A 26,959-nucleotide genomic window follows, 5' to 3' on the forward strand; every position below is an offset into this window, starting at 1 on the left:
CCATACCTGTGACCTCATCCATTTCCTGGAACATTACTAGGACACATCCCTAAACACAGTCAGGAGTAAACCTACCCAGGCACCACTGTGTGGCCCTCAAACAAATTAATCTACTAGAAATAACCTTCAGAGCTAGAAAGGTGTTTCACACAAGAGACCATACATGAGATCCAGTGTTCCAGCATCATGCAAGCCTTCCTTTGTAGCCCCACCAGCCCCACAGGGTGTGCAGAGCAAGTGTTGATTCCTGCTGGTGTCTGCCCTGGGACAGAAGGTCCCTGCATCTTAGGGACCAGCCAGTAGCCAGGTGGCTCATGATGAGACCAGGCCACAGGGCTGAAAGCTGGTCTGTTGTCAGAACATGTTAAAAGACACTCCATGGAGGGCTGGAGTGAGAGCAAGGCAGGGAGGTGTTTGTCTTGCATGCAGCTGGCCTGGGTTTGATCCCTGGCATGCTGGAGAGTCCCACCAGGAGAGATCCCTGAGCACAGGATCTTCAGTGCATGGATGGTTAGTGAGTCTGGATAGGCATGCCAGCCCAGGATGGGGTTTCTCTGGTTTTCCAGAAGCCCCATTCACTGCTCTGGGGCAAAGATTGGACCCCAGCGGGGCCCTGAGAGGGGTGGAGGGAGATTGTCAGAGTGTCTGCACATGTCTAAGGGACTCCAGGCACCCCCCCACCCCCAGCCCTTAGCCCTGTGCCCTGTCCCTGCAGATAACATCGCCTCCGAGTTAGAGAACTTCATGGGCCTCATCGAAGTGGTGACGGGCTACATCAAGATCCGCCACTCTCACGCCCTTGTCTCGCTGTCCTTCCTGAAGAACCTTCGTCAGATCCTGGGAGAGGAACAGCTGGAGGGGTGAGTCCCACAGGGCATATGGGCCAGAGCGGGAGGGCGAAGGCGGCCCTGGGCTGAGACTGCCCTTGGAGCTGTGTACTTCAGGGATCCCGGAATCTCCAGGAACTGAGGACCAGCAACCCACACCCGCTGGCCCTCACACTGATCCACTGATCCCCTGGCCTGTCTGGCTTCTAGCAGGAACATGGTTGGAAAACTTCCCCCCAATAATTCCATCGTGGGGGCTAGAGCAACAGGACTGCTGGGAGAGGGCACTGGCCTTGCTCATGGCTAACCTGGGTTTGATGCCCAGCATCCCATATCCCTGAATACCTCCAAGAGTGATCCCTGAGTACACAGCCAGGAGTCAGCCCTGAGTCCCATAGTACGTGGCCCCAAAACAAAACAAACACCAAGATGGGCCAGAACTACAGCACAGCAGGGAAGGTATTTTTGCCTTGCTTATGGCCGGCCCGGGTTCTATCCCCTGCATTCCATAGGGTCCCCTGAGCCTGCCAGGAGGGATTTCTAAGTGTAGAGCCAGGAGTAACTCCTGAGTGCCACCAACTGCCCCCCCCCACCCCCAAATAACTCAAATACAGATTTCAGGGCTGGGAGATAATACAGTGGTTCAGAACATGATCTTTAATACCAGATGGTCCCTGAGCAGCTCTGGGTACATCCCTTGGAGGCTCCAGTACCACTGTGTGTGTGTGGGGGGGGGGGGGGCTGGGTCTACCCACCTCCACAAGGACCATGTCAACTCATGTCCTCCAGCCATTGCACTCCATGGCCTCTTGGAACTCCCCCAAACTCCACTCTCAACCAGCTGCAGTTAAAGGGGCCCTCCTCTTTTGCAGATAATTCAAGGAGATGGTCTCAACCAGGTGGGCAGCTGTGAGGGAGTTTACGTGAACTGGTTTATCTGCCCCCGCTGGGTTGAGTACTGCTCTTGGACTTCCTTTCTAGGCTCCCCATTTTTTTCTCTTCAGATTCCATCATACGTCATTGGAGGCAGGAGACTTTCCGCCTTCATTCCTTCCTTGGACAAGCATGTTATTCCTTCCATGGGACACTCGAGCTTTAGAAAAACCTGGGGCAAGGGAACTGGCACCACCTCATGGGGGGGGTCCCCAGTTCCAGTACCCTGGAAACCCAGAAAAACTGAGCACCCTTCGGGAGCACTCCCAAGAACTGCCCCAAAACCAAAACCGAAAACCTTTTTCCTCTGATCCTAGAGGCTGCCACTGTGCTTTGCTCAAATGTCCCAGCGTGTTGGTTCTGCATGGTACATTCAAGATGGTGCCAGTACTGCTTGGTGCATCCAGTATTTCTGGTTTGGGGCCATTGGCAGTCCTCTTTCCTCTGTGCTCAGGGATCACTCCTGGCGGTGCTCAGGCCTTCCTCTTGGCTCTACGCTTGGGAATTCCTCCTAGAGGGGCTCAGAGACCCTGCGTGCCACCAGAGATTGAACCTGGCTCAGCCCCATGCAAGACAGGCACCCACCACACTGCCCTGTCTTTCTAGCCAGTCCCACCGAGGGTAGAGGAAACAGTAGGGCGGAAGCTGGATCTGCACTCAACAGCTCATATACGATAGTGCTCCCTGGTAGTGCTCGGAGGAACACTCGAGTGGTGATGGGGTTCCAGCCCCTGCTGACTGGATCTTGTTTTCTGGTGGTTGTTTTGTTTTTTTTTTTTTTTTTGCTTGTTTGTTTTGGGGACTATACCCAACGGTGCTCAGGACTTACTCCTGTCTCTGCACTCCTGGATCACTCCTGGCAGTGCTTAGGGGACCCTACAGGATACTGGGGATCAAACCCAAGTTCAGCTGTGCACAAAGCAAAGGCCCTCCCTGCTGACCAATGGCTTCAGCCCCTGCAGACTGTGTTTCACACCTTGTAGCCAAGCTTGAAAAAAGTGGACTCAGGTTTCTTCTCTTTCTGGGGTTCATCCCTGCTTCCCCACCTAGGAGAAGAGCAGACAGTTGGCCCAGCTGGTAGTTTAGCAGCTCTGGGGCTCAGAGGCAGATGCCAAGGACCAAACCTTGGGGGAGCCCCAGGCTCCAACTCCAAGGGCCAGGCAGAATCCCGAATTGGAGCCAAAGGACCCCACGCACGGCTCCCCTGCGGGTCTGGCCCATCAGCCTTCCCGCAGCTATTCCAATTCCATGTGCTCACGCCCCGCTTCGTTTCCAGGAATTACTCCTTCTACGTGCTCGATAACCAGAACCTGCAGCAGCTGTGGGACTGGGAGCACCGCAACCTGAGCATCAAAGCTGGGAAGATGTACTTTGCCTTCAACCCCAAGCTCTGCGTGTCCGAGATCTACCGCATGGAGGAGGTGACCGGCACCAAAGGCCGTCAGAGCAAAGGCGACATCAACACCAGGAACAATGGGGAGAGGGCCTCCTGTGAGTGGTTCCGTAACGCCCCGTCAGTCACCATCCCCACCCCACCCCACCTCACCCCTGCCACACACCCCCGGCAGCGTCTGTTCCAGAAAGAGACACCTGCTGGAGAACAGATGGGCTATCCCAAGGTGACCATGAGCCACGCAGCTCTCGGAGATAGGGACACCGGGTTGCTGAGCATGTGGCTGGCTCGAGTTTGATCCCGGGCACAGAGACATGGATAAGCCTTGAGAATGGCTAGGCATCAGAGCAATTCAATTTAAGACAAAAGGAAGAGCTAGAGGGAGCCCCACTCTGGCCCCAGATTACTGTGTGGTCATCCAGGAAGGACAGCGGGGAGGGCACCTGCCTTGCCCCTGCACTCCCTGGTCCCATTCCAGAACTTCATAGGGTCCCCTGAGCCCGCATGTAAGCGCAGAACACACAAGTATTCCAAAGCAAGGGACGGTGGTTCGGGCAGGCTGCACATGGCTCACGGAGGCCGTGTGATGTCCTGTGCGCAGGTGAGAGCGACACCCTGCACTTCACCTCCACCAACACCTGGAAGAACCACATCATCATCACCTGGCACCGCTACCGCCCCCCAGACTACAGAGACCTCATCAGCTTCACTGTCTACTACAAAGAAGCGTGAGTTTACCCCAGGGGCGACCTGGGCATCGGTGGGGTAGGCCAGTGCCTTCTGTTCATGGTCCCTCCTATAGACACATGGAATCTGGGCTGCCTGGGGTGGACAGAGCTGCAAAGGCATTTCCTTGGGCACAGCTGAGCACAGGGTCCTAAGGGTGCAGCCACTGAGAGCTGGCGTACAGAGAAGTGGATTGTCCCTGAATCCTTATGGGGGAAGAGGGGGAAAACACTGCTAGAGCCATCATAAAATGTATCCCATACATAAAATTGGGGGTGCAAGGTTTATTAGAACCTTGATCTTGAGCGGGGCTGTGCTGAGTTGTGGGGACACGCTGCCCAATAAGTGGAAATCAGAGAGTCCCCTGTGCCTCCTGACACAGACCCCCATGAACTCCATTGTACAAAGACACCCCTGGGTCTCCATTGCAGAGACCCCTGTGTCTCCAAGGCATCTGGTTAATGAATCATTAAGGGGTGATACCGGCCTCCTGTAATAGCCAATGAACTGGGACAGGCCCTTCTGTAAGGGTCTTCTAGGCCAGGTAGAAAGGGAGAAGCCTGGCACTTAGGGAGGGGGTCCAGGAAGAGACCAGAGGAGAGCCTGTTGTCCACCCAGCAGGACCTGGCCGAATGCACCTTGTTCATCCTCTCCCTCCCTCTCCCTTCATCTCTCTCTTCCTTCCTCTCTCACCCTTCCATGTTGTGCATCGCTACATTGGGGGGGCCTTATTACCCCTTCAAGATGCATTCACAATACATAGAATCTTGTGTCTCTATTGTACACAGGCACTCCCGTGTCTCCGTGTATGTGGACCCTCCCCCCATGTCTCTAAGTACACGGACCCCTGTGCCTCCATTGTACAGATGTCCCATATCTCTGTACACGGACCCACTGCGCTTTCTCCCTGTGCACAGGCCTTATAAGAACGTCACCGAGTACGACGGCCAGGACGCCTGCGGCTCCAACAGCTGGAACATGGTGGACGTGGACCTGCCACCCAACAAGGACGTGGAGCCGGGCATCTTGCTGCAGGGACTGAAGCCCTGGACACAGTACGCCGTGTACGTCAAGGCCGTGACCCTCACCATGGTGGAGAACGACCACATCCGGGGAGCCAAGAGCGAGATCTTGTACATCCGCACCAACGCATCAGGTGGGTCCCACGGGCTTGTACTGGTCACAGGCCAGCATTGGCCTCTTGCCTCTGGCTCTTTCTGGCCAGGAATTGCTACTCTGGTTTGGACCTTCTTTGTCCTAGCTCCTGAGACTTCCTGCCCATCTCCAAGGCTTGATTCTTGTTTTCTTTTTCCTTTTTCTTTTTTTTTTGGGGGGGGGGGCACACCTGGCAGTGCTCAGGGGTTACTCCTAGCTCTGTGCTCAGAAATTGCTCCTGGCAGGCTCAGGGGATCATATAGGATGATTAGAATTGAACCCAGGTCTGTCCTGGGTTGGCCACATGCAAGGCAAATGCCCTACCACTATGCTATCTCTCCAGCCCTCGATTCTTGTTTTCTGTCTATGATGCTCTGGACTCAATGCAGACTGACCCCTGACAGCCCATCCTAGGCTGGCCCTCTGCTCCTGCTGCTTCCTGTCAGCTCTGACCTGCAGCTGAAGGGTAGCTTCCTGGCTTGTACCTCCCAGCTTCCTCTGTCCAAAAGGGTTCGAGGACATGGACCTCAAACCATGTTGGGGGAAGGGGTCTGGGCATCTTATTGAATCCTCACACGTGGGCTTATTCCCGAGGTTGGCTCCACAGTCCAGCACGGAGGACACTTGCCTTGTAGGCAGCTAACTTGGCTTCAGCCTGGGCACCTCATATGTCCCTAGGACCCAGTCAGAAATGATGCCTGAAACCCCGAGGTGTAGCCCCAAACTAAAAGATTGCTCATCTTAGAATATGAAGCAGGGGCCAGAGAGATAGCATGGAGGTAAGGCATTTGCGTTGCATGCAGAAGGACAGTGGTTCGAATCCCAGCATCCCATATGATTCCCCGACCCTGCCAGGCCGATTTCTGAGGGTAGATCCAGGAGTAACTCTTGAGCACTGCCGGGTGTGACCCAAAAACCAAAAAAAAAAAAAAAAAAAAAAAAGAATCTGAAGCAGTTTTGGGGCCGAATAGCACAGTGGTTAGGGTATTTGCCTTGCACACGACCGACCCAGGTTCAATCCCCGGCATCCCATATGGCCCCCCAGGCAGAGCCCGGAATAACTCCTAAGTGTCACTGGGTGTGACCCAAAAAAAACATAACTTCATTGTACACTCTGGTGTTTGAATTGCAGATTGGGAGGGACTGGAGGGTGCAGCTGACCCAAGTTTGGTAGAGTCCCTCAGCACTGCTAGGAGTGATTCCTGAGCACAGAGTCAAGAGTAATGGCTAAGCACAGCTATGTGTGCCTGTCCCCTCAAAAAAACAAAAATAAATGCAAATCATGGAAAAAAATGTCCACAAGAGGATGGAGAGATAATCCAGTATGGAGGGAGGACACGTGAAAGCCAACTCACACTCAGTCCCTCGTGTTCCCTAGGCTTCCTGAACGCAGAGGCAGGATCTAGCCCTGTGAGATGGGACCTGAGTCAGCAGTTCCCCCACACTCCGGGACAGACTCAATGCCCCCCCTGCTGAGCTCTGTTTGCCCCCACAGTGCCCTCCATTCCCTTGGACATCCTGTCAGCCTCCAACTCGTCCTCTCAGCTCATCGTCAAGTGGAACCCGCCCTCGCTGCCCAATGGCAACCTCACCTACTACCTCGTGCGCTGGCAGCGACAGCCACAAGACAGCTACCTGTTCCGCCACAACTACTGCTCCAAAGGTGAGCCCAAGAAACACCTGGGTGACCCCGGGGGGCAGCGCCTTTGTCCAGGACGGTGCAAAATTCCACGGCACATTCCAGGGGCCCCAGAGAGGATAAGGGGGAAGGTGTTTGCCTGCAGACAGCTGGCCCTGGCATCCCATAGTGTCCCCCAAGTCCAGAGCCAAGAATGAACTTGGAGCACAGACAGAGCCAGGAGTCAGTCCAGAGAAGTACTGAGTGTGGCCCACGGAGTAGAAGACAGACAGACAGACAGACAGACAGACAGACACACACACACACACACACACACACACACACACACACATACTGTCTCCCCCCCCCCCCCACTTGCCAACACCTAGGCCACTCCTGGACTGTTTAAATTGCATTTGTTTGCACCTCACAGGCCGGGCAGACAAAATCCCCATCCGGAAGTACTCGGACGGCACCATCGACATTGAAGAGGTGACGGAGAACCCCAAACCCGAGGTGTGTGGCGGGGAGAAGGGGCCCTGCTGCGCCTGCCCCAAGACGGAGTCGGAGAAGCAGGCAGAGAAGGAGGAGGCTGAGTACCGCAAAGTCTTTGAGAACTTTCTGCACAACTCCATCTTCGTGCCCAGGTGCCACCTGGTACCCTGTCCTGGGGCGGGAGGGGAGCCATGGGGGAGTTGCCAGTGAGCTCGGGAGAGGGGCTATTCCTGGGAGCTTCTATCCGAATCCTCTGAGGGACTTGTGTGGTTTCAGATGGAAGGGCCTAAAAGTCTGTGTTGGAGGGTATGGCACTGCCTACTTGTGGGCATAGTAGCAAGACTTGTTGCCAATGTCCCTGGGGGTGGGACAGTCAGGATAGGTGTCCCTTCAGCAGCAGAGAAACCTCCCTTTGTTATATAACATGGGAATTGGGGGGCCCCTGAGCTTGTTGGATGTCACTAAGTTTGGGAGCTCAGTCTCTTCCGAGAGCACAGTGCAGCCATCCCTGGGGTTTTGTGTTTTGTTTTTGGTGTCACAAAAGACTTCTTGCTGCAAAGCAGGTGCTTGTATGTGCTCAGATCATGCATTACTATGACAGTTTCTGTCTATACTCCTCTGTCTGTTCTTCCCAAAGGACTGTGTCTGTCTGCCCTCCCTCATGTCTGTCTCTTTCCTCATGGCTCTATCTGTCTGTCCTGCCCCCATGACTGTCTCTCCCCATGTCTATCTGTCCTCCCTCCCCATGTCTGTCTGTCCTCCTTCCGTGATCATGTCTGGCACGTCCTGACCCCAGGCCCTCTCAGCCAACTCGCTCTCTCCCACAGACCTGAGCGGAAACGCAGGGACGTGTCTCAGGCCTCCAACTCCACGCTGCCTGTCCGGGCCCGGAACAACACAGGGGACCCCTACGGCAACACCTCCGACTCCGATGAGTTTGAGACAGAGTTCCCCTTTTTCGAGACTCGGGTGGACGGCAAGGAGCGGACGGTCATCTCAAACCTGCAGCCGTTCACCCTCTACCGCATTGACATCCACAGCTGCAACCATGAGGCTGAGAAGCTGGGCTGCAGCGCCTCCAACTTCGTCTTTGCCAGGACCATGCCGGCAGGTACGGCGTGATCCAGCCACCCCTCCACCACAGATAGCTGGGCTTCCAGCTTCCTGCCATAGGCTGCGGCACCAGTCCAACCAGCTCTCCCGCTGGTATATCCGTTCACAGGCGCCAAGCCGAATTTAGGAGACCTCCTGAGACACCCCCTTGCCTCATGGCATCTTTCAGGTGCTGTTTCTGCACCCCAAGTACTGGGCTTCCCCAGGAGAAGCTTTCTGTGGGAGAGGCACATGTTGAGTGTGTGGATGACCAGAGTCTCGGGGCCACTCTCAGGCCCCCTTCTGGCTGGTTGTCCCATGAGCCTCTGGGCAATATCAAGGTCCCCCAGCCCAGAGCCCCACGATGGCTCGACCCTCTAATGTGCATGGTCATTGCAGCATGTATGTGGGGGCGGGGGTCAAGAGAGCTGGACTTCAAGTGAGGCAGGAATGGGCCGGGTCTCCCTCTGCAGCTCACTCTAATCTGCAGACCCTTCACTCCCCACAGGCACCACAGAGCAGTGGATCAGCAGCCTGGAGCCCCCTTTCCTTTTCCCTCTTTGCTTCCCCACCCCCTGTGACTGGGACCCCATTTCATCAGTTCCTTTTCCTAAAGCGCCTTGGGATGCTGAGACTCCTTCATTCTTGTGTTTCTGTATGGGGGGGGGGAGGGGTCACACCCTGCAGTGCTCCTTCTGGCTGTTGTCAGGGATCACTCCTGGCTCTGCTCAGGGTTACTCCTGGCTCTGTGCTCAGGGGGTCTCCTGGCAGATTCAGGAGACCCTATGGGATGCCGGGAAGAGAACCCAGGCCAGCGATTCGCAAGGTTGTTGTTCTGTCATTACCACTACCCTTGGGCTGTGTCTGAGGCCGATATATTGGGGGAGGCAGAGTGGAACATGGAAGACTGGTGGTATCACCATCCTGTGCCGATTCCTGCTCTGACTCATCAGTGACCTGTCTGTCCCTTGTCCCTGTGGTCAGAGGGGGCCGACGACATTCCTGGCCAGGTGACCTGGGAGGGACGGCCTGAGAACTCCGTCTTCCTGAAGTGGAAGGAGCCTGAGAACCCCAATGGGCTGATCCTGATGTATGAGATCAAGTACGGCTCCCAGATGGAGGTGAGGCCACTAGGTTTTGGGGATCGTGGGAACTGGAAGCTCTGGAATAAGGCAGTGGGGGGGGGAGGGGTGTGGACCAGAAACAGATGCCAGGAATTGGGCACTGGGGTTACTGCTCAGAGATAAAGCACTTGTCTGGGACCCTGAGTTGAGAGAGAAGGAGGAGGGGAATAAAGGGGAGAGAAGAAGGGGGAAAGGGACGGAAGGGGAGGGGAGAAGAGAGGAGATAAGGGAGAGGAGAAGAGAGGGGAGCAGAGAAGAGGGCAGGGGAGGGAAATTAACCCCCAAAACAGCTGTTTGAGGGGGCCAGAGAGATAGCATGGAGGTAAGGCATTTGCCTTGCCAGCAGAAGGATGGTGGTTCGAACCTGGCATCGCATATGGTCCCCCAAGCATGCCAGGAGCGATTTCTGAGCGTAGAGCCCAGAGTAGCCCCTAAGTGCTGCCGGGTGTGACCCAAAAACCCAAAACAAACAAACAAACAAAAAACCCAGCTGTTTGAGTTGTGTCTAGGAAATGATCAGAAGTTCCTATCTGGGATCCTGGGACACCCAATGAGATTGCTGAATCCTCAGATTCACTTCAGCAAACCCGCATCAGGGCTTTCATCTGTGAAGCTCAGGGGGCCAGTGTAGATTGCTGCAGCATGGGAAACCCTTGGCCAGTGTCCCATGTACTCCCCCCCTGAAGTATCGCCCCTCCTTGCACAGCACCTTCAGCTCCCACAAAGTGACTCAGTCTCATCTGTAGGACCAGAGAGATAGCACAGTGGCAGGCACTTACTGTGCACACAGCCCACTGGATTTGATCTCCAGTACCCCATAAGGTCCCCCAAGCCCTCCAGGAATGATCCCTGAGTACAGAGCTGGGAGTAACTCCTGAGAGCCGGGTATGTCCCCAAGACATTAAATAAGAAAAACAGTCTCTCCTGTGCTTAGAATTGCAGGGAGGGGCCCGGAGAGATAGCACAGCGGCATTTGCCTTGCAAGCAGCCGATCCAGGACCAAAGGTGGTTGGTTCGAATCCCGGTGTCCCATATGGTCCCCCGTGCCTGCCAGGAGCTATTTCTGAGCAGACAGCCAAGAGTAATCCCTGAGCACCGACGGGTGTGGCCCAAAAACAAAAACAAACAAACAAACAAAAAAAGAATTGCAGGGAGGCTGCCTGATGCACAGCTGGGCCAGGACAAGGGGAGAGGAGGCTGGCGTGGGGGCTCCCTGGAAAATCGGGGATCTGAGCAATTGGTTCCTTTCTCCTGCAGGACCAGCGTGAGTGTGTGTCCCGGCAGGAGTACCGAAAACTTGGAGGGGCCAGACTGAGCCGTCTCAGCCCAGGCAACTACACTGCCCGCATCCAGGCCACGTCCCTCTCGGGCAATGGCTCTTGGACAGAGCCTGTGCACTTCTATGTCCCCACCAAAAGTAAGGCTGGGGGAGGGCAGGGGGTGCAGGTCCCCCTGGCAGACAGGACTGGGAGAACCAGACTCTACTGACAGCCCTTCTGCTCAGCTGCTTCCTGGGGTCAGGCTGACTCTTACAGAGTGGCAGACACAGAGCACCTTGTCCTGGGAAGGAAAGCTAAGGGTCTCCTTCACTGTTTCTAAAATGCAGTGTGGGAGCAGGAGAAAAGACACAGCATCCTATGTGGTCTCAAACCCAACTGTAGTGTTCCCTTCCTGCAATTAAAAAAAAGAAAATGAGCTAAAGAAAGAGGGATCAGAGCCATAGCACAATGGGGAAGAAATTTACCTTGCATGTGGCCAATGTGGGGTTGATCCCTGGCATGCCATATGGTCCTGAGTGCCAGGAGTAATTTCCAAGCACAGAGCCTAGAATAACTAACCTCTGAGCACTGTCAGGTGTGGCCCCAAAACAAAAAAATGAGAAGGAAAGAAAATATCCTGTTACCAGGGGTTGGGGGTATGAAGCACTGAGAGCATAGGGAGTTGGGTTGGGGGATTCCGGGCTAAACAAACAGAAGAACTGCTTTGTCAGCATCGCCATCATTAGTTCTTGGGAACCGATATTCACCTCATGGCCCGGTCCTTAGAGCAGCTTCACTGGCCTCACCCTCTCAGCATCGGCTCATGGGCCTGACTCCTCATCCTCATAACGATAGAGAAAGGCTTGAGCAGGCCCCTCACCTCCTCCTCTGGTCCTCTACAGCTCAAGAACCCCCAGGTCTAGAACATCAGCTGAGTCCCTGAGCCTGACTCTAGAACCCTCAGCAATGTGTCTGGGTCCATCTCTAGAACCCTCGGCCTTTTAACTGAGCCTGGCTCTAGAACCTTCGGACATATGGCTGGGTCCAGCTCTTGAACCCTTGGCCTTTTAACTGAGCCCGACTCTTGAACCCTCAGCTGTGCCGCTCCACCCACTCTAGAACCTTCTCGCCATTTGCCTGGGCCTGGTTCTAGAACTCTCAAGTCTTATACCCGGGCCTGGCTCTAGAACCCTCGGGCCTTTTACCTGAGCCCAACCCTAGAACCCTTGACTATGCCACTCGACATGGCTATAGAACCCTCAGACCTTTTGCCTGGACTTGGCTCTAGAACGCAAAGCCAGTCCTGTTCTCTTTTCTCAGCTGCCCGTACTTAATCTTTGGCAGGCACTGATGCAGGTGGGGCCCCTGATGCTCTCCGAGGTGGGGTGTGTGTCTGTTCTACATCTGTGCTCTGCTACAGAGGGGCCCAGACTCTCCCAGCCACCCCAGCATCTTGGTGCTGTCCCCATGATAGTGGGAGCTTGGGGCCACTCTTAGGGCCCTCCACGCAGAATGATTGGCTCTTCAGGATTTGCAGTGCACCTCACTGACAAAAGAAAATGGGGCTGTGGTAGGGCCAGAGTCCTAGAACAGTGGAGAGGCTCCCCTAAGCCTTGCCAAAAGTGTGCCCCGAGCGCTACCAGGTGTGGCCCCCAAACAAAAACTAACAAAAGATTCAAGCAGGGGTTGGGGGTGCGTGAAGTGCCTCCTGACCGCATCCATCCTGTTTCTGCAGAGACGTACGAGAATTTCTTCCAGCTGATGATCGCGTTGCCTGTGGCTGCCCTGCTGATCGTGGGGGGCGTGGTGATAATGTATGTCTTCCACAGGAAGCGGTAAGTGCTTCACCTTGCCTGGGCCTTCTATCCCACTAAGGGCATCTTCTAGGGTTTCATGGGTTGGAAATGATCCAAGATAGCCCAACGGGGAGGGTGTTTGCCTTGCATGTGGCTGATCTACATTCAATCCTTGACATTCCTTATGGTCCCATGAACTTCACCGGGAGTGATCCCTGAGCACAGAGCCAGGAGGAAGTCCTGAGCACCACCAGGGGTGGCCCCAAACCAAAACATTCAAATAAAATTGCATTTTTCAATCCTGATGCTTCACAGGAAGAATGCTTCATAGCCATTCAATAAGCCCTCCAAATGGACAGACCATTGGGGGACCCTGGAGTGGGTCTTCTCTGGTTTGTTTGTTTTTAGGCCCACACCCAGCCCACACTCAGGGGTTACTCCTAGCTCTTCATGCTGGAAGTATTCTTTAAAGTGCTTAGGGGACCATATGGGATACCAGGGATCGAACTTGAATTGGCCTTGTGCAAGGCAAACACCCTCCCCGCTATTTGACCACTCCAGTGCCCCCTTAGCGCCCGCCTGGAGCATAACTTTGCCAAGTGAAATGAACCTTGGAAAGGCTTCAGGGCCTGGAACAAAATTCAGTGTCCAAGGTGCTTGCTCCATGGCCAGGTTCACCCCCAGCATGGCTGCACCTCAACAGTGATGGAACGAATCCAGGGTCTTCAGCATCAAAGCTAAACATGGTCTATCTATCTGGCCAGGCAGAAGATCGGCTGGGAGTGACCCAAAGTCCTAAAATTGTCATTTAACTCAGGGGACAGGAGCCTCACACTCAGACTCTGGGATTGGGTAGGGGGTCTCACTCTCAGACCCTCCCAGGGAACAGGTCACCTGGCACAGGTGAACCCCTATACCCCTATTGTATTCTTGGAACCTCAGACTAGAGCCTTTCAGAGGACACACCTAGCCATATTCTGGGGCTACTCCTTTTGTCCCACAAATAATTTTACTAAAAACATCAAGGTTTGGGTCCTGAGTGATAGACCAACTTAGATCTCCGGCATCCCTTAGGATCTCCTGAGCCTGCCAGGAGTGATTTCAGGCTCGTGGGGCACAGACAGGAGTGTTATCAGATAGAAGTGTGAACAGATAAGACAGGAGTATGAATGGACAGACACATAGGTATGTGGACAGACAGACAGGAGTGTGGATGGACAAATGGGAGTATAGACAAACAGAAGAGTATGGACAGGCAGACAGGAATGTGGATGGATGACAGCAGTATTGACAGACTGGAGTTTGGACTGACAGGTCAGGAGTAGAATAGACAGGTATGTGGATCAACAGACAGACAGGAGTGTGATGGACAGACAGACAGGAGTGTTGCCAGATTGAAGTGTGGACAGATATGACAGGAGTGTGCACGGATGCACAGAGCGGTGTTGGCTTCACCCTTTACCCAGAATCCCCCGTTTTTTGTACCCCAGGAGCCGGCTAGGGAATGGGGTGCTATACGCGTCTGTGAACCCAGAATACTTCAGTGCTGCGGATGGTGAGTCTGACCTTTGGCCTCTTCCCCCACACAGGGCGGGGGGTGCAGAGAGTATCTGGGAAGGCCCTGCATGTGGCCAAGTGTATTCAGTCCCCTCACTCCTAGATGGCACCCCAAACCTGCCAGGAGACCCGTGGCCCACACTGCCACAAAGGAAGGCCTTTGTGTGTTGACCATCTTGGACACCTCTGGCCCCATTTCTCCCCGAAGCGTCCATGTATCATGGGTCCTCTGGGTTCAGCTCAGCTCCAGCACACCCCGATGCATGAGTCCTGGCCCCCTGTCCAGCTCTGCTCCCAGTCCCCCAATGCGTCCTTGTGTCCTGGGCCCCCTGGGTCAGCTGGGATCCTGCCTACTCCCATAGTGTACGTTCCGGATGAGTGGGAGGTGGCCCGAGAGAAGATCACCATGAGCCGGGAGCTGGGCCAGGGTTCCTTCGGGATGGTCTATGAGGGCGTGGCTAAGGGCGTGGTCAAGGACGAGCCCGAAACACGCGTGGCTGTGAAGACTGTCAACGAGGCGGCGAGCATGCGAGAGCGGATCGAGTTCCTCAATGAGGCGTCCGTCATGAAGGAGTTCAACTGTCACCACGTGGTGAGGCCTGCACTCTCGCCTCGGCTGTCGGGCCTGTGTCCCTGAGTCTGAGTGTCTGTCTATGTGTGTGTGATTTGCATGTCTCTGCATCTGTGTGTATGTGTCTTTATGTGACACCATGGCTCCCTCCCCTGAGTCTTGTGTCCCCTCCAGGTACGGCTGCTGGGTGTGGTGTCCCAAGGCCAGCCCACGCTGGTCATCATGGAGCTCATGACCCGAGGTGACCTCAAAAGCTACCTGCGTTCCCTTCGACCAGAAATGGAGGTCAGTGCAGAGTACTGCCTGATGGGTGCTCATGGGTGACCTCCTGTATGTCTGTACATGTGGCTCCTATGCGTAGCATTGGGTCCCTCTGGGTGACCAGTGAAGGGAGCCCGAAAAGAAGAAGGGCTCCTTTTTTGTGTTTGGTTTTGAGGTGCATCCAAAGGTGCTCGCAGGGACCTTGTGGGCCAGCCTCATAACTGGAGGAGTCAGTTCTCCAGCGCCTGGGACTCACCTCTCCTGCTACCGCTCTGAATTCAGTCAGGGGGGCCCAGGGTCTGCAGGCTCCCAGCAGCCTGAGTGTGGTCGCTTCTAAAAAGCTTGGATGGTTTGTGCACACTTGCTTGGAGAGAGCTGGCCCTGGTTCAGTGCTCAGGAGTGACCACCGAGCACAGAGGCAGCAGAGGTCAGATCATGTCAACGTTCAGGGGCCCAGTGGATGCTTTGCTGACCTTTGGCCAGCCCCACTTCTGTACTTAAGCTAGCTGGGGCAGTGCTAGGGGTCTAGCGGGGAGTTTGCACTGCTGGGGATTGGACTCGGGGCCATGTCCTGGTTCTGTGCTCAGGGGTCTTTCCTGGTGGGGATCAGGGCTGACTCCCGGTTCTGTGCTCAGGGATCCCTCCCAGTGGGGATCAGCAGGCAGGAAGGGGAGTCCTGCTTTTGCAACACCAGAGGTTGAAACCAGGCCCGCATTGTGGAAAGCAAAGGGCCTTCCTACCGGTGCTGCATGGAGCTCCGTGCTAGGAGGCGGGAACCATAGACACGGGGGTCTTCAGGACTCACCCCACCTCCTTCCTCTTCCCCACCCTCCACAGAACAACCCGGCAATTGCCCCCCCCAGCCTGAGCAAGATGATTCAGATGGCAGGCGAGATCGCCGACGGCATGGCATACCTCAACGCCAACAAGTTTGTCCACCGTGACCTGGCCGCACGCAACTGCATGGTGGCTGAGGACTTCACTGTCAAAATTGGGGGTACGCATCCGCTGTCCTGGCACACTGCACGCTGGGTTCACCCCTGTCTGGAGAGTTTCCAGGCACATGGGGAGGGGCCACAATAGTGCCCCAGGAGTTGGAGAGGGAAAGACCATGATGGGGACTTGGCTCACTCCACAGGGCTGGGTTTCCCTTTATTTCTCTGTCCTTGCAAGCGGATTTCTCTCCTTTGGATCACTCCTGGCAGTGCTCAGGGCTGACTCCTGGCTCTGTGCTCATGGGTCACTCCTGCTGGGCTCAGGAGACCCTGTGGGGTACCAGGGATCAAACCCGGGTCGACCTACTGCCCGGAAGCTGTGTCTACACTGTCATCTCTGCAGTCCCTAAGAGCTGTGGTTCTGTATGGCAGAGAGAGGGGTCCTGGCAAGGCAGAGGTCAGCAGTTTCTCCTCGTTGGTCCGTCTCAGGCCAGCAGAAGCTGATGCCAGAGACATGCTGCTATGGGTGCCATTGTTACTGAGCCTGGACCTAGCCTATGGGCTGTTTCCACTCTCATTATTTGTTTGAAGAAGGGGTCGTGGAGATGGCCAAGTGGTTAGTGCTGAGGCCCAAGCACTGTGTGGCCTGGTTGGTCAAGTATTGCCAGGAGTGAACGCTAGTTACTTCCCAGCTTGGGGGGCCCTTCCAGGAGCACTGATCTGCCCCCACTCCCTGCGCCTCTCCACTGTGGCTGCAGAACTGGTTACAGTGCTCCTTCCCTGTACCTGGGCATCTGGCGGGTGCCTGGGCATGGTGATTGCAGGCTTCATGTAGGCACTGGACAACCCAGCCCCCTGCCCAGCCCTGCTCTGCTTCGTGTTTTCTCCTCTGCTTTGTCGGTTTGGGGGCCACCTCAGATAGAACAGGGATGGAATTTGGAAAGCCAACTCCCCTCCACCGCACTTACTATTTTCCTAGTGAGGTTTAGAACTCAGGATCCAAAAGGAAATCAGCCAAGTTCTGCTTCCTCGGGGTCCTCTTCTGGCCCCTCCTGTTCAGGTCTCAGCAAAGGGCAGGCCAGGAACCATCTGTAAGTTGGGGTGACCCCAAACACAGGCAGGGCCTCAGTGGGCTGCAGACCTGCTCTCCTCTGGCAGATTTCGGCATGACCAGAGACATCTACGAGACGGACTATTACCGCAAAGGAGGGAAGGGGCTGCTGCCCGTGCGCTGGATGTCCCCCGAGTCGCTCAAAGACGGCGTCTTCACCACACACTCTGATGTCTGGTAAGCGACACCTGTCACAGCCAGGGCCCGTCCCCTTAGGCCTGACTCCATCCCTCCGGGATGTGGCTATGCCCCTCCAGAATGACCACGCCCCGGTCCTGACTCCACCCTTCCAGGCATGGCACCATGTCCCCTAGGCCTGACCCTACCCTCCGGGATTAACCACGCCCTCTAGGCATGACCCCGCCCCTCAGGTTTCTCCCCACCTGACCCCGCCCTCGCATTTTCTCCCCTACAGGTCCTTCGGGGTGGTCCTCTGGGAGATCGCCACTCTGGCTGAGCAACCCTACCAGGGCCTGTCCAACGAGCAGGTGTTGCGTTTTGTCATGGAGGGTGGCCTCTTGGACAAGCCGGACAACTGCCCCGACATGCTGTAGGTACCCCCCTGCCTGCGTGTGTCTGTCAGCCCCTCAGTGTCTGGGAACTCCAGTTGGGTGGCTTGGAAGAGGGGTTCCCCAGGGTTTGCAGCGAGTGGCCCCGGCCAGCTCCACTCATCTCCAGCATGCCAGGAGGGTCTTAATAAAGGCACTGGGTGCCAGGCTCAGGGCGGGAACTTGGGCTTCACATGTGGGAGCCCCAACTTCATCCTGACACCACCAGCAGCAACCCCTGAGCAAAAGAACAAACCAGGACCGCTGGGTGTGAGCTCTGCCTATGCGAACCCCAGACCCTGGACCACACACCCTGGTTCCTGCAGGTATCTTTAACGAAAGTGCATTTCCTGTGCTGATTCTCCTGGAGATTAATGTTGGGCTTGTTGCTCAGCATACGGGGCCAAGCCCCTCCTCAGGACTATGTAGTGTCCTCTGTGTGGCCTCTGGCTCTTGTACAAGGCAGTCGGGGCTTTGCCCTCAGTCCTATGTACCATGGCCCTGTCTAAACTCATGTCCTTGGACCTTTCTGTGCTGTGCTCAAACTCCCCTGAGTCTCTGGATGAGATTGTGGTGCTCAGACTCCCCTGACGGTCCCTTCCAGCCATGGCCATGGCCCGAGTTTCTGTCCTCGTTGGCACTCTCCACTTCCTCTCCCACACACACCCTCCTCTCTCTCTCCTCCTGACTTTCCATCTGAAGGCCATACCTGCAGGTATATGGGGGAACTTACTGTGTTAGAATCCAGCATGGCGCTCCTGTGTGCAAAGACATTCTCTGTGCAGGTGGCTTGGCTGGATGCCAATTTGTGGTCCCTGAGCTTCTGGCCAGAGGGCACTACCTGGTCCCTTGGGCCACGCTGATGGACACTTTTGTCCCTTAGCCAGCCCTGGCCTGTGGGGCTGAGGCGCTCGGCCTCCCCCTCCGGAGCCCACTGGGGTCCTCAGCCCGCTCCTCCATGCCCCGCAGGTTCGAGCTGATGCGTGTGTGCTGGCAGTACAACCCCAAGATGCGGCCCTCGTTCCTGGAGATCATCGGCAGCATCAAGGACGAGCTGGAGCCCGGCTTCCGCGAGGTGTCCTTCTACCACAGCGACGAGAACAAGCCCCCCGAGCCTGAGCCCGAGGAACCCGACATGGAGCCCGAGAACATGGAAAGCGTCCCCCTGGACCCCGCTGCTGCCGCCGCCGCCACCTCGGCCTCTTCCTTGCCGCTGCCTGAGCGCCCCTCGTCGGGGCTCAAGCCAGACAACAGCCCGGGTGGTTCGGGGGCGCTGCGGCTCCGAGCCAGCTTCGACGAGCGACAGCCGTACGCACACATGAATGGGCGCAAGGACGAGCGGGCGCTGCCCCTGCCCCAGTCCTCCACCTGCTGAGGTGGCCGCGGCAGGGCCGAGCTGGGTGCTGCCCTGTCCCGTCCTCCACCGGCTGGGCAGGGCAGGGCACTGCTGGCTGCCACCTCCCCCCTTCCCCAGCCTCCTGTACCTCAGTGGATCTCTGGGGCATCAGACTTGAGATGTTCCTTTGCTCAATATGCAACTTTTTTTATTTCCTGCCCAAACCCTTAACTGATTCGGGCCTTCACAACTTGCTAAAGAACACGCGAATCCAGTCTCTCTCTCTCTCTCTCTCTCTCTCTCTCTCTCTCTCTCTCTCTCTCTCTCTCTCTCTCTCTCTCTCTCTGTCTCTCTCTCTCTCCCTCTCCCTCTCCCTCTCCCTCTCCCCCCCCCTCTCTCTTTCTCTTTCTCTCTCTTTCTCTCTCTGTCTAGCTCTGTCTGTCTGTGTCTCTCTCTGCTCTGGAAGGGAGAGACCCTCGCCGGCCAGCCCTGTGGGACCCCCTCTGATCAGATCAAAGACGTTGCTGGCCTTTCCCTCTCCACCCCCCCCCAGACACCGCCCTGTCACCACCTTTCCAAAAGCCACACCAAGGCAGGGACTTTCTTCCCCCTTCACCTTCGCTTCCCCAGGTGGCCCCCACACTCAGACTCCTGACATCCATCTTCCTCTCAGGCTCTGCCTCCCCTAGCTTGTCTGCAGGTCCTGGGCACGGTTGGGGGCAAGTAGCAGGGCACCCAGATGGGTCCAAATGGCCCCCAGCCCCTGACCCACCTCTCCTATACACTGGACCCTTCAGATGTCTGGGGGATGTGGGCAGAGCAGGGGCACTCCCAACCCCGTGGAGAGCCAGGAAGACAGGCCATGGGAAGTCAGAGCCCAGCACTGGGAGACCCAGAGGAAATGGGGAAAGTGTTCCCATGTGCCACCGGTGAGGAAGAACAGGAAGCCCTCAGCACCCCCGTCTTTCCTCAGCATCTTCTCTGTCCCCCGAATTCTGTCGTGGGTCTCTCTGCTCTGAGACTCGGGCATCTGCAATGCCTTCAGCGTCACTTTTATAACTTTTTTACGGTTCAGATACTCATCTATACATCTGTACAGAAAAAGAAAAAAAAGCTATTTTTTGGGGGGGTCTTTATCTTTGTGGATTCTATCTATGAAGACTTTTCAGTCTGTCCCACGCCCTCTCCACTCGCCTAGAAACTCCTCACTGCCTGTTCCTTCCCCAGCCCCATTTTTGCCTTTCTTTCCTCCTGTGCCCCAACCCCCAGGGTTCTGGGGCTAGGGAAGGCAGAGTGACCCTCGCCCCTCTTTTCTTGGCCTGCCCTCACCTAGGTGTCAAGTCACTTACAGAAAGAGACGTGGTCGAAGCTCAGGTCAGAAAAATTATTCTCCAACCTGGTCCAGTGTCTGGAGCCCACCTGCCTGGCCTCTGGTCACAAAAATGATTTTTTCCAGCCCTTGGTGGCTTTGACACCTGGTGGCTGCTCGTGGGTGGGGATTTCTCCCATTTTCATCCGTCCCCTCCCCTGAAAAGCAGCACCAAGTCTGGTATATAGGCGTGTGGGGTCCTGGGTAGGGGATGATCCAGCCCCTTCCCCAGTCCAGGGACACTCCCCATCTCTGGAGGGAGCCCCCAGGGACCGACCCCTACACGCATTCCCTGCACCCCAGATCTTGGGACTGTTCCACCACTTCTTTACCTTTCCCAAAGGTGGGGGGTCTTGTTAGAACTTTGACCCCCACCCTGGTTTCTCCTCTTGCCTCTGTCCCATAGGGGGAAAACGGTATTTGTGTGTTGGTGTGAAAAAGATAAGCGAACCCCGAAGAGACGTCCCAGGGGGGATCTTTCCTTTCCCACTTCCCACCTGGAAGGTCCCTGCGTTAGGGGTTTCCACACTGAGCAGGGGCGGCCGAGCCTGGGGCTCACAGTTTGGCTTTTCAGACATTTATCTACCTCGCTCTTATGTTTATATGTGTTTCTCCATCTCACGTGGTCCAGCTCTGACCCCAGGTAACCGGGAATCTCACTGGCGCTCCAGGCTGGGTCTGGGCTCCACGAGGCACCAGATTGCTTTTTCCTGCTGCCTGCTGTCTCTGTCATCTCTGTCTCCTGTCTTCTCACTGGCTTTCAAGAGGCGTCAGAACTCAGGGCCACCACCCGTCACCCCACTGCCCTGTGCCATAGAGCCAGGAGAGACCCCAACTCTATGTGGGAGCGCTAAGCTGTGTGTGGGCAGGAAGGGACGGGGCCAATCAAATGCTTGTCTCCCCAAGGGGGTCTCTGGGGACCCTGTAGGATCAACACCGAGAGACTTAGGGTCCATAGGCCTATCCCAGGAAATAGCAGTGATCAGCTGGGCAGGGACCTGTGCTCCTCCATCCCTACTGCTTCAGACTAGGCCTCTGTTCATGGGGTGGCCCCTCTCTCCTCATGATCTGGGAGCCCCAGAATGCATGTCTCTTCTCTCGCACACCCTCCCTTGCTCCGCTTCCGTAACTGGATTTTCTCAGAGCTGGTGGCTTGTCCACAGAGGGTTGGATACCAGTTTGCATGGGCTGTTCCTCATGGCAGGAAAGAATCTGCTGGCAGGTGCCGTGTTCTTGGGAGCGTGTCTGCGCATCCCACGGGCTCTGGTTGGGGACAGGCCCGAGCCCTGCCACTAGGCTGCACAACCCAGAGTGGCCCAATGGACGTGGCGCCTCCAGACAGGCTCGACCTGAGTTGGCCACCAGGTCCAGCCAGCCAGGTGGGGGAGATGCATATGGCTTGGTTGAACCCCACATCATGTGCTGCAAGCGGGGTTCAACCCTGCTCTGGGTCTTCCCCAGACACCACCTCAATGTGAGGCACAGTCGGGGAACCTGTGTCTATGGCCGTGGGGCTCCATCCCCTGCGTTCTGGATACTCGGAAGCCACTCGCAGAGCAGAAGTGGTTTCGAGCCCAAAGGGCTTATGGGGGAGCTTGTCTTCTCTTGTGGACCATCATTGGGTGCTCAGAATTGTGTGTAGAGTGCTCAGGGTGTCCTCTGAAGGCTGGCTCTCATGGCCAGGTGTGACACTGCAGTGACAGCCAGGTCCTCAGAGCTGACACAGCTCCCAAGACCACTGGGTCCCGCTTGCATGGCGGAAAACGCCCCAAATTGCGGCGAGACCCCGGGACAGTCCTCATGTCCAGGCAGCGTGGCTGAGTTGGTCGCAGCCTCACAGTAGCAGTAGAGCTACCAGGACAGCCCACTTGTCAGGACAGCGGGGACCACCCCCACCTGCCTTGGCCCCCTCAGCCTTCGTGAGTCTCGGGGTACAGGAGAAAACTTGGAGAGGGGCTGCTGCCCAGAAGAGGCCTCTTGTACAGAAATGCTCAAGAGGTGGCCAGGCAGGGCTGAGTACTTTGGAGGGGAAAAAGGCATCAAGGTTCCCCGTGATTGTGACGGAGATGGGGGTGGCGGCGGGCTTGGGTCTTGCATGTGACAGTAGCATTCGCAGGGGTCAGACCCAGCCGGCCCAGTTTGGGGTTCGGTTAAGCCAACAAAGCCAAACTGCCCCAGAGTGGCTGAGGCCACCACGGGGTGGAGGGTGGGGCGGGGCGGGTGATTTTGGTTTTTTAATTGCTTGGTTTGGGTTTTTTTTTTATTATTATTATTGTTATTGTTTATTATTATTATTATTATTACTATGCGTGAACATACTGCTTAGCCATCCGTGAGTCCACATCCATGTTTGTCCACATCTTTACGGCCAGCGTCGGTTCCATGGTCACTCTGCATTTCCAGTAGGGCTCTGTCCAGTAGATTACGGGTAGTCAGTTGACAGGACCGGTTTACAAGAACTAATTCAATGTCCCATCGCATCTTCTTTTTTCTGTTTTGTAAGAACATAAGGGTAATTTTTATAAGACATTTGTAGTTGGTAGTCGCTGAACATAATTTAAAGACACTTTTCTTTCTCTCTGCGTGTGCAAATGTGTTTGTGATTCATATATATACATATATACATATTTTTTTTAGGACTCCTGTTTACTAGCTAGCTTTACAGAATGCCAAAAACAAAAAAAAAAAGGATTTTCCCCCTCCACCTGCAACCCAACTAGTCACCATCTCATCCCACCCTCGTCTCTGCCCCTGCTTTGTGCTTTATAACAAAGGACTAGGGTGAATTCCGAAGTAGGCTTCTGGGGGCCAGGGAGATAGGGCAGAGAAGGGGAGGGTGCTGGCCTTGCCTGATCCCTGGCACCCCACAGGACACCTCAAGCCGATTGCAGAGCCAGGAGTAAGCCATGAGCACAGCCAGGTGTGACCCAAAAACCCTCCCGATTATTTTTTTTTTTAACGTCTATTTCTTTATCTTCAGTATCATGGTCTTCCAGAACCTACTGCTTTGGAATGGGCTTGTCTCCTACTGGCATTTTGCTCTGGAATGTTGCTCCCTAGGCCCCGGGATAAGCAGAGACATTGCCTGGCCCAGCCCACGGCAGCGCAAGGCCGGCCTTCTCATGGAGGGGGATTCCTATGTGTTTCCTTGGGGACCATGGCGCTGAGGGATGTGACAGTCTCATGCTCGCTCTGCCTCATCCCAGCAGACAAAGGCCACTGGCCTCCGAGCTCACTTGAGAACCAGCCAGGATCACTGTGGGGCTGAGCTTTGCATGCAGGACAGCCAGGTTCAGGCCCCGCCACTACCTGGTCCCCATGCTCAAAACCCTGGTACGCTCAAAACCAAAAAAGAAAAATCAACAACAAAAAAAAGATAAAATTTAAAAAATAAAGGAACGAGGAAGAGACCCTGCTTATTTTTCTGTAGGTTGAATCCCTGAAGATTGCTGTTTTCCAGTCCCAGAAAAGTCCTTTTTTTTTCATGATTAGAAAGTGACTCATGCTCCATCCGATTCTGAAGTTCAGCTGTATTTCCATTCGCCTTCCCCAAGTGGTTACTCCTTAGCCGCTTCTGTACCCCATCCCTGGATCCGCTGGGTGGATTTGCCCTCCGTGGGAGAAAGGTCCACAGGCATTTTGGGCTTTGTTTTCAACTTCTTATTCGGATATATTTGTTGCAAAGACACGTCCTCCGGGGGAACCAGGGCTTGGCAAAAACATCGTCTGCTTTCTGAGGCTGTGAGGGGAGGGGAGCTGTTTGCCAGAGTTTGTCTACCTCTGGGACATAAAAATAAAAATAAAAAATCAAACCACAGAAGGCGCATTGGACTGGATGCATCACAGATAATGCATTTTCTGAGTTTTCTTGTTTAAAAAAAAAAGTTTTTTTAAAAAAAGGTTCCCAAAAAACCCACAAAAATTGTAATTACATGGCCAATTTGTTACATGAAATGATTTTCTGTGTATAAATTATTCCTAAAAAAAATAAAGATTCCTGTTTCTATAAAAAAATTAAGTAGGTGAAAAAAATTTCCAACTTTTTGTATATTCCGTTGTATGAATTATTCCTGTTATTGCAATTTACTCTGAATTCTTTATGGAAAAAAAACATTTTGTCTATTTTGAATGGCTGAAGCTGCAGCAACTTTAGTTTCTCTTACTCTGCTTTTTTCTAGTAGTCATATACTACGTGCTTTAAGTTAAATAAACGAATTCTGTATGCATTTGTAGTCTTTTTTAACTGATGATACTGATTACCGACGTTCACATACAGTCATTTCAGGCATTAATGTCCCAACACCAGATCCATCCCCAGTGTGACCTTCCCTCCATCAGTGTCCCAAATTTCCCACTCATCACCTTTTGCAGACTAATTTACTTCATCTTGTTTGTCACAACACAAAGATAAAGAAATGGATCAGTAAGTTAATTTGTGGTACTTCGAAATCAGTGGCATTACTAGGGTCAGTGTCCAAGGATCTACTGGACTGTGGTGGGCACTGGTTAAGCTTTTGTGCTTCCGGGCCCCCTGAGTTTCTGTGCAAACTTCCCAGCAAGTTTCCTGGGATCCTACTGTGAAATTTGAGGGTGTCGTGTCGTGAAGCTGATCCTGCATCTGTAGATCTGGGAGATTTGGTGACTGGTCAGTTGGATCAAGTTGAGTCATGGAGCTGGGCCGTGTCCATGTCAGATGGGTGCTCTGGGCTGCTGCAACTTCAGGCAGAAAAGGGGAACCTACCCCCACTCCTGCCAAGGAAGGCCCCTGAGTTGTCGCATGAATGAGCTACCTGGGACACCAGGTGGTGGGTGAGTGTGAACTGGGTTTTCCAATTCAGTGTGTTGGGTTTGTGTGTGGCAGACTATACTACACCCCATTCCAAGAACTCCCCAGGATCTTCAGCCCATGAACTGGGGGGTATCTGGTTTTGTCCCTTCCTGCCTTGTAGAAGGACTCCCTCACTCCCAAGGCATGGGATGGGCCCACTACTTGTTCGGTTCTGTATGACCCAATATTGGTCCGGTGAGTCTACTGCAGTCTGGAACTAATAAGAGAACTGGGCAGCTGCACTGCACCTCAAGGCCTCACAACTCAGAGATACAGGGGGGAGGGAAGAACTTCAGCTTCAGCTTCATGTCCACACTTCATGGGCCTCTGGCAGTTAGTTGGACTGATCTGCATGGCTGGGGGCTAGGAGGCCACTTTGCTGGGGAAATGCCCACTCTGCTTGCAGCAACCCAGCCGCCCCATGGGCCTTGGCCAGCCTGCACTACCTCGGTCCTCTGTGGTATTTTTGCCAGAGGAAAGGGCAGGAGATGCCAATGTGCTTGTTCAGGTGCAGTGAAGGTTCTAGGTGCAGTGAAGGCTCTAGAACCAGACCTCAGAACCCAAGACCCCTGGAAGGCCGGCTGATCACCCAACTCGACTCGGATCAAGGGACATCAAGGCACCAGGCACATGATCAGACACTGGCCTAGGGGAGGGGCGGGATGATCGTCCAGGGGTGTGGTCAAGGGAGGAGCTACCTCTAGATCTAGATCCACTGGACAAACTAGGCCAGAACCCTGGGCCCCAGCCAGCATCCTCCAGGGGGTGTCGACCATGTGCACTGGAGCCTTTCCAGAAAGTTGCTCCCGGGGTTTGTGGCAGTGATTGAGGCTTGAGAGCAGCGAAGTGACTTCCCAGTTCCCTTTCTTTATTGGAAAGTCAAGACTTGGCCCACTGAGTGATGAGCCTGGAGAACTGCTGCCGGGTTATTGAGTTTTGGCCAAGAGCATCTTGGTGTTAGGGTTTGAGCAGATAACCAGAGCGGCACTGAGAGTCCAAGACCACCCCTGATCATGTCAAATGCAGAAAGGAGTTGATTCCAGCTAGCTGGGGCTAGTCTCATGAAAGAGAAAGGGCCCCACATGAAACTAGCAGGCTGCTTATATAGGGTCAACAGGCCTTAGTAGGCCACGCATTTCATTGGCTAATACAAGCAGTTGAACTTTCACAGTATCCATGCTTGGTTCTCATGTCTCACAGTCCTAACTCCTGCCTCCCCCATGTCCCTTATCAGGTCTGATACCATTTGGGCTGAAAAACAGAACACTCTTTATGACAAGGAGGCCTTGAACTTTCCATGATACAAACGGACATCTCATTTTCTTGGAATTCGGCCTGGGAATTCAAGGGGGAGAAGTATCTGCTCCAACCTCCAAGCTGCCACAGGCTCTTTGCTTATAGCTTCAAGGTCTGGGGTCCAACACTGAGTTCCTCAGGGTGGTGAGAGCCCCAGTCCACATCTTCCCAAGGAGAGAAGGAATGGGTACATCTGAAGGGGAAGAAGTGGGAGAACAGGTACACAGGGGTACCTTGTGTGGGTGAGGGCAACACCTATGCTTCCTCTATGCCAAGTGGGCTTTACATGGCTTCTCCCCACCTGCCCTGCATGGCCCTCTCTACCCAGGTCCTTTGCAAGGGTGGTTGCCAAGGGGCACAGTTGGGACAGTTGAAGGTCCTTCACCTTCCGTTCCTGGCCTTTGTTCCTTCTGGAGCTTCTCAGAGGAGGAAACTGAGCGGGGTGTTGTCCCAGTCTTTTCTGGGTGGATGGATCTGTCCTGGTACCAGCTAAAGGTCTTATTTGACATTGGGCCTCAGTTTCCATGTCCACAGTTGGGTCTTGGCAGCCTGACAGAGGAATTTCTTGAGTCCCGTCTCTTGGTTTATCATGTCCTAGGGTCACGTTGCCACATGTTCTGAATCGACTTTATTTCATTGTCTGGATCCACTCACTTAACTTCTATGTCAGGACTGGATGCTTTCCATATCGAGGCTCTTAATCATCTGCTATGAACATACGATGTGGAG

At 54.6% G+C, this 26,959-nt stretch overlaps 1 protein-coding gene across 1 annotated transcript in view; it reads left to right on the plus strand.

Moving 5' to 3' along the window:
- The window catches only part of IGF1R (insulin like growth factor 1 receptor), a 118,620-nt gene extending 97,950 nt beyond the window's left edge, over positions 1 to 20,670 (plus strand). The window contains exons 5-21 of the mRNA XM_049782665.1: positions 716 to 860; positions 3,037 to 3,251; positions 3,755 to 3,881; positions 4,797 to 5,035; positions 6,530 to 6,697; positions 7,086 to 7,299; positions 7,975 to 8,258; positions 9,224 to 9,360; positions 10,621 to 10,780; positions 12,358 to 12,457; positions 13,909 to 13,973; positions 14,338 to 14,567; positions 14,721 to 14,831; positions 15,645 to 15,804; positions 16,901 to 17,030; positions 17,269 to 17,403; positions 18,371 to 20,670. Coding sequence (XP_049638622.1) covers positions 716 to 860; positions 3,037 to 3,251; positions 3,755 to 3,881; positions 4,797 to 5,035; positions 6,530 to 6,697; positions 7,086 to 7,299; positions 7,975 to 8,258; positions 9,224 to 9,360; positions 10,621 to 10,780; positions 12,358 to 12,457; positions 13,909 to 13,973; positions 14,338 to 14,567; positions 14,721 to 14,831; positions 15,645 to 15,804; positions 16,901 to 17,030; positions 17,269 to 17,403; positions 18,371 to 18,776 — 3,026 coding nt within the window. The 3' untranslated portion in view covers positions 18,777 to 20,670. The remainder of the gene's footprint in view (positions 1 to 715; positions 861 to 3,036; positions 3,252 to 3,754; positions 3,882 to 4,796; positions 5,036 to 6,529; positions 6,698 to 7,085; positions 7,300 to 7,974; positions 8,259 to 9,223; positions 9,361 to 10,620; positions 10,781 to 12,357; positions 12,458 to 13,908; positions 13,974 to 14,337; positions 14,568 to 14,720; positions 14,832 to 15,644; positions 15,805 to 16,900; positions 17,031 to 17,268; positions 17,404 to 18,370) is intronic.
- The last annotated feature ends 6,289 nt before the right edge of the window (positions 20,671 to 26,959 follow it).

The sequence above is a fragment of the Suncus etruscus genome, chromosome 11, assembly GCF_024139225.1.
Source record: "Suncus etruscus isolate mSunEtr1 chromosome 11, mSunEtr1.pri.cur, whole genome shotgun sequence".
Taxonomy (NCBI): domain Eukaryota; kingdom Metazoa; phylum Chordata; class Mammalia; order Eulipotyphla; family Soricidae; genus Suncus; species Suncus etruscus.